The 14,194-nt window shown below is 43.3% G+C and overlaps 1 protein-coding gene across 1 annotated transcript in view; it reads right to left on the reverse strand.

Moving 5' to 3' along the window:
* Positions 1 to 1,707: 1,707 nt before the first annotated feature.
* The window catches only part of ITGA8 (integrin subunit alpha 8), a 165,125-nt gene continuing 152,638 nt past the window's right edge, over positions 1,708 to 14,194 (reverse strand). Inside the window, exons 29-30 of the mRNA XM_015423753.1 lie at positions 6,519 to 6,641; positions 1,708 to 2,468 (exon numbers count right to left, since the gene is read on the reverse strand). Of these exons, the coding sequence (XP_015279239.1) occupies positions 2,382 to 2,468; positions 6,519 to 6,641 (210 nt within the window). The 3' untranslated portion in view covers positions 1,708 to 2,381. The remainder of the gene's footprint in view (positions 2,469 to 6,518; positions 6,642 to 14,194) is intronic.

Raw genomic sequence — 14,194 nt, forward strand, 5'->3', positions numbered from 1 at the left:
TAATTTATGCTATCAGTTTATGCTAGGAACAAGATTGCTTCCTGCCATTTTGCAGCTACTGTTATAGCCCCATTAAGATGCACTTGGCTGTGGCCAGAGAAACAGATTGCCTACTGCATCCTTTCAAATGTATGTTGTCTGGTGGTCAGCAGGTGTAATGGTAGTTAATTTCTTCTCCTCCTTGGAGGAAAAGAAGTTGGAAGAATAACAAGCCAGAAATGCTCAACAGGCTCTGGAAACAGAAGGGGTTCAACACTCAGGAGTCAACTGTCTTTCTTCGCTTTCCATCCTTCTGACAACAGATATTAACACAGCAGCTCTGCTTTGCGGCAGGACCAAAATTGAAGAATACTGGAACGATTGCATCCAGGACATGATGCTAAACAAGAAATCAATAAACTACCTAGGGATAAGGGAAGAGTGTGAGTAGTACAAACATTTTAATCATCTGAATTTTAGACACAGGTAGGAAAAAAAGGATTGTAGAAGGTTCAAATCTTCACGCAGATGTTTTGCACCACTTTTACCAACATATTTGGAATTAACTGCCAAGTAAGGCCCACCAGTAGTAGTTACTTTGGTCCAACTCTTTAAAAAGTCTATGGACCAGGAATGGCTGATGTTTCTAGAACACCTGCAAATCTTGCTAGATTTGGTCCAAAGGCTGTCCTCCTGCAACTTAAGTTAAGAATCATAAACACCAACAAACATGATAGAGAGGTAAAGATCATCATGATTCCAGCATCATGTGTACTGGGGAGTGGACATGGTCTTCTTACATGCTCTGAATCCTGATTTATCTAAAATGTTACATGAAAGGAAATGCATAAGGATTGACTCTCTCCACTGAAATGAATGGAAAAGCAATTAAATGTTGGGGGTAGGTCCAGGCACACGCTAGAACTCTCATGGTCAAAACAGATCGCTGAATTAGGCTGTATGAATACAAGAACCAATGTCTCTAAAGTGTTCATTAATAAATTCAGGATGGAGAGCAGAAGGAAGTTCTATTAGTTATGTCACATTCTAGAACAGCCTCTTGGAAAAGCCATGGGAGCAAAAACCCAAAATGCCTTATTGATGTCAAAGCAAACTTGGGAAGTCTGCTTTTAAATCTGGTACCCAGATGTGTTGCAGTGGGATTTTGTCTTAAACCTTGGAGTACCTTTCCCCAACCTGAATCATCAGAGGTCACCAACTGGAAACAGAGGAGTATGGCAGACTTCTGCTAGTGAAACAAATATGGTCTTCTCTTGCAAATGACTGGTAACTGGGTTTTGCTTACGGCAATGGCTTCACAGATCTTATTTAACATTCGGTAGGATGTCTTCTTCTGTGTGAGGTTGGCTAGCTGGTAGTTCGCTTGTTTTTTTGCCTTTCTGTGGAGAATGGGGTTTAATCCACTTGCTAGAAACAGCTGGATTGTATTACTAGAGTACACATTTTTAAAATAGACTCTTATTTAGAATTAGGCATCTCTCTCTGGCAGAGGACACCTGTTTTTCAGTATTCTATAATCAAGATGAAATGGATAACTTGGATCTCTTACTATAGTATGGATGAGATTCAAAACAAGGAGGGTTTAGTACCCTGTGCCTTAGGGAATAGAGGTAAACTATATAATCTTCAGGACCTTTTTACAGATTTAGGATTTTATGACTCCTTATTGTACTTTCCACCATATACAATAATTTATAATTCTGTTCCCCCCCCCAACACTTTTAACGAGTCTGTGGAATGTACAGGTTACACCCACTCTATTTACATGCAAGATAATGTAAGCTGTTACCGTCAATATAAGATTTCAGAACTTCTAGCTAGTTGCCCAGTCTATAAAAGGTGTAAAAATAAATAATTGTGCCTTATTTATGAAGTATTTTTATAGGCCGCTTTTGCTTTTCAGAAGTACTTTCACAGTACCAACATATTGCTTGTCTCCCTGAGCCAGAGTTTCCTAAAAAGTTCTTATCCTTAGGGAGATGCCACAATGTTCTGCCATTATACAGTAGTGTTTGAACATTTTGTCCTGGCTGTCTTCTAAGCCAACACAGGCCTTTCATCTCTGCACGGTTCAGACTATGAGTGCTTTTAATGCACCACATGTGTTGCAAGGAATCTATCACAGTTTTGAATGTCCAGAGTGATCTTTTTTTTTAAAAAAAAAAATCCCACTCATCATCTGGGTATGTTTTTGAGGCAGCAATAAATGTTCTTTTCTGCCTTCTATGGTCATTATGTAGTGAATGCGCAGAACATCACATGGTTCGGATTGCAACATCTTGGCAGTCTTGAGTTCAAAGGAAGGCTGCTGGTAGATGAAATCTCTAGCAGGGTTCTGGTCTTGATCAGGAGGACTCTCCGACCCACTTAAATCTCCTCTTCTATGTGTCAGTAGTCTTGTCACTTGTCAACTGAACCCTGTCGGCCATGTCATCTCTTGGGGGCCTTGCCCTGTCAAAGAAGCCACACTAGAACAAAAGAGAAACAAACCAGTAACCATAGAGGAGGTGCCTCCAGCCATCATGCCATGATTTCTCTAAGTTGCTCTCAGTAGAGTTTGGTTATACACGCTGAAACAAATGTGAAGTGAAAGAGCAGGTACTGCCAACATTTTTGCTTTAAAGAGAACTCATACCAAACCCCCAAACTGCCTTTTATAACAACGGCTGGTCCAAATGTCCCAATACCCATCTAGAGGCAACACTCCAAAAGGATTGTAGTTGGCAGCACCACATAGAGGATGTAGCCTTTGAAATTTACTTACTGGGTGGCTGGCCCCAAACACAAAGAAAATTTCCCCAAAGCATCACATTGCTAACAGCTGCTGGTTTCTGTAGACAGGGTCATCCAAATGGTAAGCAGATTCCAAACACGATGGCCCACCCCCATGTGGATTTAAACCATGTAGAAGCAGTTAACAGCAGCATCGAGAAACAAATAACCTGTGGGCAGACGTGGGGTTCAAACCATCTCTAAGAAACAGTTTGAGATTTCTGTGGGGTCAACAGCTAAAAGCAATTCTCTCAGACAAGAAATCAGGAAAGGTTTATATGGATAATAGACTATCAGACTATTTGGGAACAAATGTTACAGAATCTGAAGCTTGCCTGTGTGATCAAAGTGAATTCATCGGTACAACTGATGTGGTAACTGAAATGGAGAAGTCACCAAATAGTGAGGTTCTCTACCTCCCTCTATTTTTTGGCTACTATTGGCAAACTGGATGTTTGATTTTGCCCTGTCAGAGTTACCTACTGAGATTACAGTCCAGAAAGTCCTAGCTTCCCATGAAGTGTAGAAATAAGGAGTAAATGGTGTGGAGCTGTGATCAGGTATAACATCAAATAAATGTGATTATGATAGGGAAGTGGTCTAATGGAAGAAATGCTGATTAAAAAGTATGGTGCTCGTTGGATCTCAGAAGCTAAGCAGGGCTGACCCTGGCAAGTACTTGGATGGGAGACCTCCAAGGAATACCAGGGCCAGGACAAAGGGGCAGGCAATAGCGAGCCACCTCTCCGAATGTCCAAGCCCGATTAGGGGTCAACCATGACTTCCAGGTATGTGCGCAAAACCACCCACACAAATACTCACCAAAAAAAAAAAAATGGTGCTCATACAGTACAAAATACCAGTCTGCAACACCTTACTACTACTGGGTAGATCAGAAAAGCAAAGTCCTTTCAGGACTCACCTTTTCAGATTGTACCTGACCTATTCTGTATTATCCCATCTAATGAGGTAAGATCTAAAGGTGGGGTGGCTTACAGACGTCTGAGACACTTGAGTTCTCAGAAGAGCCTCTTAACTGGTTAACTTACCAGTCAGAGAGTTTGGACTTTGACTGACTGTTTGAGGATCTTTCCAGTACAAATCAAGAAGATGGCAGTCACTAAGCTTATTCTTTGGAAAGCTGAATAGCACTTCGTGGATAGTAGACTGTTTTCAGATTTGTGGCTTTGAAGTTGTGCAGGCCTGAAGATACTGTTTAGAAATAGGTAGACTGACTATGATGGGGTGGCTAAACTTGCTTAACGTAAGAGCCACATAGAATAAACGTCAGATGTTTGAGAGCCACAAGACACGAATAAATATAACCCACATGTTTTTAAAGAAAAATATGCACATTTGCTTCTTCTTAACATTAAATGAGACTGCCAAAAATAAAAACAAAAGGGGTAAAAATATATATTGATAATGATTAGATGGGAAGGGAGGGGAGAAAGAGACAGAGAAAGAAAGAAAGGTAGAAAGAAAGTGTAAAGAAAGCAAATAGATGGGAGGGAGGGAGAGGTGGAAAGAAAGCAACTTTAACTTTAAATGCATATTCTAAGACCCCCACACCAGGCTGGACTGGCTTGGAGAAGGGATTTAAAGAGACAAATACCTTCTCCAAGCCTGCCGGCGAGGTGGGTCTCTTTAAGAACACATTTAAAGTAGCTTTCTTTCTCTGCTCCCCCTAGCTCAAGCCTACCCAGTGAAGGGAACACTAGCTGGGGAAGGGAAGACCAATCATGCCTCCCCTTCGCTTCCCCAGCCACCCTGCTGGGAGCCTCACAATATGTGTGAAAGAGCCGCATGAGGTTCCTGAGCCACAGTTTGGCCACCCCAGGAACCAAAGCTCAATATGGGAGATCCTAAGCATTTTATACATTCTTAATATCCAAAGTTTTTTTAAAGGCTGAAATAAGTTACTTTTAATTTGATTATTAAAATTTCATTCAGATTTTCCAGATACCATGGAAGCAATATCAGGATTGAATGAGAAAAATCTGTATTAGGACTTCATGATGACTTTTAAAAATGTAAAGGTGCTTTAATTGTTCAGAATTTGAACGTATAACATCTGATAAGAGATCTCAAGTATTATCCAACTTCAGCAATGCTAACTAAGGGATAGTATCTGGAAGATTTAAGTGGCTGAAACAAGTGGGAAGATACTGAGCCTAGATAGAATGGGAAATATGTTCATAAATATAACAAATGCCTCTGAGAAATGGTATCAATCATGGTGGAATGAAGATGAGGCGGTCTTACCCCCACTAACCAGGTTCTTTATTGTGGCTTAGTTCTTATTAATGGGGAGAAAAAAATCATTTTCTTAAGGGGCTCAACCTTAAGACATCATGACGCTCTCGTGTTCAACCTTGGCATATTGTGTGAAGAGACTGGATGGGAGGATAGCTTGACATTAACCAGGTTCATTCCTACCACAAATGGAGGGAGGCAGAAACTGGAAACATTAATGTCAGCTAAGTAAGACCTGAGTGAGCATTTCTACAAGTATTTAAAACCTGGCTGTAACCACAGGGATGAACCTCTGGCACAAGCCTTGGCTCTCAATCTGTGGCCCAGTATTGTGCCGCATTGGAGGAACCATCACCTGTTTTGGATATCCTTGTGCGTGTTAACTGCTTGAAGTCTGTACTGGGGAGTGTGTGTGATTGTGTGTGTGTGTATGTATGTGTATATATATATCCCGGTCACATGGAGAATTTGCCTCGGGAGAGGCATGACTGCCGGGCGGATTAAATGGGCACGATCATACGGAAACATCTGGGAAGTGTCGCCCGCCCGTTCCCAGCCCGTAGTTTACCGCCGAAGATTCGGAGTTAAAAAGTACTGCCCACGAGCTACTAGCAAACGGTTTGCCATGGGCCGCAGACGGACTGTCTCCGTCTGATTGCCCCAGCACGCTCCTTTTGCCCCATTGAAGCGCTGCAAGAACCACGTGCCGACAAAAACAATGCGGTTTGCCGCCGTCGCATCTGATTGTGTTGCAGAGGCTCAAATTGTGATGGGGCTAATAGCCATGCCTCCTCCCCGCGCTATCTGGCCTGTGTGACCGGGGCCATAGTATTTTTATGTTGAGTCCCAGTACGAGAGAAAAGCAGAATAAAAATATTCTCAATAAATAAATTCCAGTTTGCTTGTGACATCTGAATTGAGTCTCTGCTCTGCTGTGCATATTTTTAGTTATGTGAAGTCAATTGTTTCCAAATCCTGAAACAAAACCTTGTAAACTGCCAGCGACTTCATTGATTGCAAGTCTTCAGCAACGTAGTAAAAACATCAAACAAAACCTACTGATATTAAAATAAAATCACTTGCAGCCTTAAAAATATGTTTTCCCCTCTAAATAGGGTACAAGATCATGTTACAAAAGAGAATTCCTTGAGGAGGTTTTAAGCAGAAAACAACGTTAGAGACACTTTTTTGTAGCATGCTACAGAAAGTGCAACTCTTGGGACCAAAGAAGATCACAGGTCTTGGAGTTCATAGCCAATCTCTCACTGCTCACTTATAATGAGCTTTTAATAATGTAAGATTTTGAAAACAAGCTGCCTCTTAGAACTGTTTAGTTATGCTAAATAAACCCAACACCCATCTATGTCTGTGATTATTTTGGTCAGAAGATCACAAGTTATCCCCTCCCTTTTTTTTGGGGGGGGGAGTAACTTCAAACATTGCTTATTGTTCTCTTCAGTTAAATCCCTCCCCCCCAATATGCAACTTACCTTCCACAAAGCTAAAGTCAACATAGCCAGAACCAGCAGTCCAAGGAGTACGGCTAATATTACAACCCACAGAGGGATTACAAAGGAAATATTTGGAGTGGCCCAAATAACAGATGTGTTTATCTGAAAATGAAAGATGGTAGAAAGATGAATAAAATGAAACGAAGGGCAAGTGGAAGAAAACCCCCAACAACAATGACAACAAAGAAATCGCCTGCTACAAGACAGAACCAAAGTAGGCAAAACAGTTTACCTCTCTTTGCCACCTTCAGCTACCAACTCAAACCAGTCCAACATAGCATCATGACCTGCAACCCATTCTGGACAATGACATTTCTCTCACACAGGCCTTGGGTGGCAGGAGTTTTCTTGCTCGCAGATAAGACTCCTAACTTATAACAATTTCCTGCAACAAACAAAAATGCCAACTTTGCCCCCACAATACACTCAGGCAGTACTATTACAGGACCTAATAAAAGCAGCTAAACCATCTTGTGTTCATCCACTTGCTCATCCTTCCTTGCAGTATATGCCATCATGTGTCAACGGTGCCCTTCTAGTTGCCCTGACCTGGATAGCCCAGCCAAGCCTGATCTCGTCAGATCTTGGAAGCTAAGCAGAGCTGACCCTGGCAAGTACTTGGAAAGGAACACCAGGGCTGGGACTCAGAGGCAGGCAACAGTAAGCCACCTCTCTGAAACATCCAAGCCCCACTAGAGGCCACCAGAAGTCAACTATGACAGGCATACACACATTAAAAAGCCCTCACAAAAATAAATAAACAATGCCCTTCTGGTTTCTGCATCGGATGAACAGGTTAGTCCCTAATACAAAAGAATTAATGAACACCAATTTGACATTAAAAATCACCATGTTGGAAAACCAGTGAGTGAACGTTTCAATTTTCCAAGCTTTCTGTTGTTATTCTAAAAGTCACTATTCTCCTACAGAATTTCAAAGGGAGAGCCCAACATGATTGTGCAGAATTAGGGCTAATTAATTAGTTCAATATTATTGTCCTTCTAGGTTTGAACAAGTGATTTCTCACTCACTATGGGTGCTAATTTCTTAACATCATCTACCCTTTACAGATGTTAATATGTTCAGCTAACTGTTCTGACTCACAAAAGATGATGCCAGAATAAATCGTTAGTCTTTAAGGTGCCAGTGGACTTTTGTTTGATAATATCCACACAGAGAATACCAGAGACAAGAGGACTGTTGTATGTAAAAACACATCAACAGAAGAGAACCTTCGACAACATATAGAAGAGAACTGTCCTTATGTTTCATGGGTAACCTGAGAAATGACATTTATGAAAAGACTAGGGGTCTCTAATTTAATCAAGCACTGCCAGCCCCTTAGCACTGTTTCTCACTTAACACTCTATGCCCGAGTAGGTATAAACAAATGCCAAATATATGTAACTTCTGTCACTTCTAAATGGTGGATTCATGTTTAAAATCACCACTTTAAACACAAGTGACTTTTTTGAAATATGCAAATTTTGGATCATCTTTCTCTACTTGAATACAGTATGTCAAAGCCACAGTACCTGGGATTTCTTTGGGGAAGGAACAGGAGACTTAAACTGGTTTAAGTTTACATTATGCAGTAAACCAAATAAATTGGAACTACTCCGAACAATGGCATAAGCAAGACTCAATTTCACTTCCAACTCGCATTAGGCATTGCGGTCCCAGACTTCTGCTGACACAGCTACATACCTTCATAGCATTTGGGCAAGAAGCCCCTCAGCAAGACATAACTCATCATCATCTTTCTGTTACAGGAATAACACTTAAAGGTATTGGATTTGAATTCTTTAAAAAAACATGTGATGTCATTTTTAGCGGCTAGTGTTCTTGTAAGATGGCATGCAACAGTATTTTAGGACATATCAGATATAAAAATAACTTAAAATTCAACAGAAATATAAAATGTATTAACACTATGCTACACATTTTGGCTTAAACCTCACCACAAACCCTGCCCAAATAAATAGACCTTATAAAGTCTTTGAAAAACACTTAAGCTTTGGCTTTGTGGGACTCTCCAGAGGAAGATTATATCTTTCCCAGCAAAGGGAAATTATATATTTTTCCAACCTAGCATGTTTTCCAACATTTTGGAACTCTCGTATTGCAGCTTTACATAATAAATATCCAACTTCCATTTATCTGAGGTTTATAATAGTGCTGATCTCCAGTATTGCCCACTTAGATTAATGGTGTGTTAACTAGAATTTGAGCTCTGAAGGCCCACTCATACAATCAGTTGTAGAAATGGACATTGTAAATATAACTTCGGAGTATTTTGTTAACAACACTGGCATGCAGGTCTTACCTGTGGTCAGATCAGTGATCTGAAACGTATTTCACCATAAGTGAGATCTGCATTACCAGCAATTTAGGAATTGCTTTAGAGGATATCCAGAACTATTAGTGAGGCTCACATCTGCATATACCTCAGCTCTGAATTAACTACCAAGTGAAAAAGCACATCATCAAGATTCCAGGCCAACATATATTTTCTAACTTTATGCTATTCCTTAATTCTCGTCCACTCTGGTTTTCCATGGCTGCTTTCACACAGTTTTTTTTTTTTCTGAATGGAATGCAGGACGCTCCCAGATTTCTTAGGAATGACCATGATATTGTGATCATTCTAAGAATGACTCATGGTGTTCCCACGACTTTCCCTTTTAATCTAGAGGAAAAACAACCACCAGTTTTTCTGTGGTTTCACCCAGAGCCACCACTGGGAGGGCATGCAGAGCTAAGTTCCACCTTCAAAATGGTACACAGCACCTCACAGCCATGCACCATGGCCTCAGGAGCCCTTATAAAGGGCTTTTCCCCATTTCTCTGTTGAGCCATGTTGTAGCATAAAAGTGCAGCTTGTTAGAGAAGGAAAGATGAAGAGAAAGGGGAGTTTTCTGGGATAAAATCACCATTGTATATGCCCTTTTGCACAGGTGTAATGGAGTGATGGTGGGGCAGAAGGAGTGAGTGTTATGGAGACAGAGCTGTGTGGATGTAAGTTCTGTTCCACTTGCTTCTGCTGCTGGCAAGCAAGCAGGGGTGAGTTTTTGCATCATCAACTGGTTGCAGCCCAATTGATCTGTGTGTGATTCTGTGTATGACCTCTCCATGATACTGAGAAATTTGAGCCTTCTTCTCTGGTTATCACAAAATATAGTTCTGCAGCTCTGCAGGTGCAAAAGCAACTGCAACTTGTATGTTACCCAATGCTGCCTATTTACCAAGTCATGATCTGGCTGTATCCAATGGAGCTTGGTGACCTGTTGCATTCTGACTGCATTCACACAGCAGCTTTTAATTGAAGGAAGAAATGCACAATTTAAATCTGAAAATGAAACACACCCAGTTTTTTTTTTAACTAGGGTGCAATAATAGCAATAATAATGTCAGTTGCTAATGCACAGAGATGGCAATTCAGCTCTCAAGGACTTTCCCCTCCTCAACGCACCAAAAACATGGCATATGATTGGGGATGAAACATGTGCTTTCTTCCAGTGCCTTTTTGGGCACCCATGAGCTGTAAAGACCTCCTAGGTCAGCAGGCCCAACCATCACAACAGAAGAGGCTCTTTTTAGCTAGCTAATACATATTTTTGAATGGTTCCTTGTCTCTGTTAACAAGGCTGTAGCTGGCATGAAAATATAAGGGCAGCATGAATGAGGAAAAGGTCAGGAGTTCTATTTGTGGAGATTACTCAGTCAGGGAGAGAATGAACTGGTGCAGAAGATTCCAGGATGTCCACACTGCACCTCTGGGACTTCCTGAACCAGAAAAGAGAACCCAGGATATTTTTCTCTTGATTGTGACAGTTCGAAAATCTCAACCAATCTTTATCCTTACATAACTCCCCGCATGCTGGCATCTCTTTTAAAAACAACTCTATGTAACTCCCCCACAGGTCAGTATCTCCCATAGATTTATGGCACAAACTACAAGCAAAACATGAATGGGGAAGGAGCTGTTCCCTTTACTTTCTTTCATAGGCATCAATGGCACCCACTGACTGTGGAAGGAACCAATTACCACCCATGATATCACAAGTAAATAAAAATGACAATGATTACAGGACATGTAGAGTCCTAAAAAGAGAGAGAGGACAAGGCAATAGATCTATGCACTGGAAAGGTTTTTCATTGCCACCGATTTATAAGCAAAACAGTTTTTCTTGAATAGGGATCGGTAGATAACTTTACTTGTATCCATTTTATTCTAGTGTAGCAGTGGAGCCTAGTATTTCACACAACAAAATCTGAAATCTGCCAATGAATAAAGCCCGATATCCATGTTGATATAATGCAAGCCAGACAATGGTGCATACTTTAAAACAAAATTGTACAACATAGCCTTGAGTATACCATGGTGAAACAAGTTTGAAAGGAATGGATGGTGCTGCAGTGGTTAAAATGTGAAATAATAGGTGTGTAACACTGTGGCCCTGTTCACATGAGGGGTTTTGGGCCGGGAGCGGGACGGAACGGGGGCAGAGCAAACGGGCGCGATCCCACGGCAACATCTGGGAATCGTTGCCTGCCCATCCCCGATCCGTCCCTCCCGCCCAAAAACCTGCACTAAAAAAGAACCACCTACCTTGGTGGTTCATCGGATAGAGCGCCTCAAGCCGGGCCGTGGGATCGCCGGCGCGGTCCTTGCGCTGGCACATCCCGGCCCCCGGCCCCTGGCCGTACTTGAGCATGCGCAGTTCGGCAGCCTCCCCCTCCCATCCGACTCTTCCTCCCCGGCATCTGATCGTGCCGGGGAGCGACACACCATGGCTCAGGGGATCCCGCCGTGGCATCTCAACTTTGTTTTCCCTGCCGTGTGGCAGGGGCCTAAGAAGAGACCACAAAGTGTCCAAGTGTGCTACATGCCATGGATGCTGGATATACCACCTGTAGCAGTATAATTATTTTAAATAATAAAATGTTTTCTTAGAGCTTTTCCTTACAGCATACAGAAAGTGGTAAAATTCTCAGTAACAGCTTTACGAGACAGATTAGGCTGAGAGATGATGATATCTCTAAAGCCACCTATCCAGTGATCTTCATGGATGAACACGGATTTGAGTCTGGTCCTTCTCTGTGGCTAAGCATTCCTTCAAACAGCCATCTTATAATAGACCAACATGGTACAAATCTCACAAATAAATACATTTTGGGCTTCACAATGTTCAATGATTCCTCTATGCACCTTCAAGTTTTCCCTCATTGCTACAAGGATTAGAAACATCATTTAAAAAGCAAACCAACAATATGCGTTACAAAATGAAGCTGCCTTCTTTATCCATCTTCCCCAAACATTGCAAAAACGTGTTTGAGGCCTCCTGGCATTTCATGTACAGAGACACCTTCATGGATGGAAAACTTGGAAGCACCTGGCCGTTACAAGCATGCAGATGCATCAAGAAGAGGGAGGGAGTCTGGAGGTGCCTGCCCTTTGTCTTTTTGGATTTGCTTTGTTTTGTTTTGCAAGCCTACTTATAAAGCAGACCAGATGTTAACCCAAATAGGTTTCTATTTACGACTCCAAGTAGGTGTGTGTTCTTCAACTTGGAAGGCTCCTGTATTTCCCATGTGTTTTAAACTTTAATACTGTGTTGAGAGCCTAGAGCCAGTTAACCATTCTTCTTTTTTATTTTGTTCTTTAATTACAACAAAAGAATTTTTTAAAGTAGGAACGAAAATCATCCTTCACCTCTCCTGTTTTATCTAAGGTGGCCTGTTACGTGGCTGTGAAATTTCTATACACATCTTATGCGTTTTTTGGCAGAGCACTTCTGACAAGCTTTGGCTTCCCTGTACAGTCAGTGTTAAAAAAGCTCCTTATGCTGAAGAAAAAAATATAGCCTGCATATTGTTTTACCAAGAAGAAGAAGAAGAAGAAGAGATTGGATTTATACCCACCCTTCACTTGGAGTCTCAGAGCGGCTTACAAACTCCTTTCCCCTCCCCTCCCCACAACAGACACCCTGTGAGGTGGGTGGGGCTGAGAGAACTCTGACACAAACGGCTCTTTTTCAAGGACAGCTGTGCCAGAGCTTGTGACTGACCCAAGGTTACATCAGCAGGTGCAAGTGGAGGAGTGGGGAATCAAACCCGGTTCTCCCAGATTAGAGTCCGCACACTTAACCACTACACCAAACTCACCAAGTTACAAAAGAGCCATGATAGACAAGTAGGGAACAGTTGTGGATCAATGGGACTTAAAGGGGAACTGCAGTTGATATAAAACTATGGTAGATCAATGGGATGTTGATGCTTCCTTAATCCACAGGATAAGCTGCAGAAGGGTGAGTGAGAACCTATTTTCCAAAGCCTCAGTTCACTGTAGGGACAAGTATGGGTGTCAACCTCCTGGTGAGGCCTGGAGATCTCCTGGTATTACAACTGATCTCCAGGTGACAGAGATCAATTCCCTTGGGAAAGTGGGAGCTTTATACCCTGATGAGGCCCCTCCCCTCCCCAACCCCAGCCCTCCCCAGGCTCCCCCCCTCGTTCTCCAGGAGTTTCCCTACCCAGAATTGGCAACACTAAAGTGGCTGAAAAAATGGTTGTAGAATAATTGGTGGTAGTCGAAAGATGGTGTGGGCCCACAAGAGACCTTCAGCAAGTTTAAAGACAGCACCCTTCTCCATAATTCTGCATTGTTCAAAAAGGCCTTGAATACATTCAACCAGGCCCGTAGCCTGCGTGGGGCCCACGGGGCCGGGCTCCCCGCTGGTTTTGCGGGCTCCCTCCCCCCGATCCTTTGCTCCCCCCTCCCCCTGCCCTTTGCTGCCAGAGTCAGACTGTCTCTCTCTTGCAGAATGTCCGCCTGCTGCGCCGCAATCCCGGAAGCAGAGGAGGCCGCTGGAATAAATATTGTAACCCTTCAAGGTGTCCCTGGGGTCTGCACCATCCACCCGTCTGGAATGATCCTGCTTGAAACAATTCATTTTCCTGTGGCTGCCGGGCGTCCTGCCTCTTGCCGGGCGAAACATCATCGAGCTAACTACAGATGAGCTAGACAGCGCCGCCAGCAGCCTCCAGCCTGTCCCTCTTCCTCCTCCTCCAGCTTCCCCCGCCCACTTTTGTGGGAGGAAGGGGTGTCGCTTGTCGCTGCCTGGGATGGAGGCGTGTGCTCACTGGGTCACCACCGCCGCTTGTAACGCAATAGCCTGAGTACATTACAGCGCAGCGGCTGAGTGCCGTCGCCGCCCTCCTCTCCTGGGATCCAGCTTCTCTGCAGTCTGTAGCGGGGGCAGATGGGCAAAATTGGGGAAACTGGGACGAGAAAGGACCGAAGAAGGGGGACAATGCGATGCGGGGCGCAGCGCAGCCCGCAGCCGGGGTCAGTGGCGTGGCGCCCGCGGTAGCCCTTGGGCGCCCGGTGAGGGGCATGACTTGGCACTTCCCAGCTTCGGGAGTTCAGCCGAGACAGCCCAGGAGCGGGGAGGGCAGCGAGGGCATCGTCGGGGAAGGTTGGGACCTGGGGACATGATTGTTGAACTGTGTCTGTAGTGTGGAGGGGGACAAGAGACTTCGTGTTGGGTATGGCTGTGATGTATAAGCCGAATGACTTGGAAAGCATCCGGTTAGTATGGGACCGAACCCGTGCTTTAGATGCATGGTTAGCAGCTTATGTAAAAATGAGG

Source organism: Gekko japonicus, unplaced genomic scaffold, assembly GCF_001447785.1.
Source record: "Gekko japonicus isolate JY-2015 unplaced genomic scaffold, Gekko_japonicus_V1.1 scaffold94, whole genome shotgun sequence".
Lineage (NCBI taxonomy): Eukaryota > Metazoa > Chordata > Lepidosauria > Squamata > Gekkonidae > Gekko > Gekko japonicus.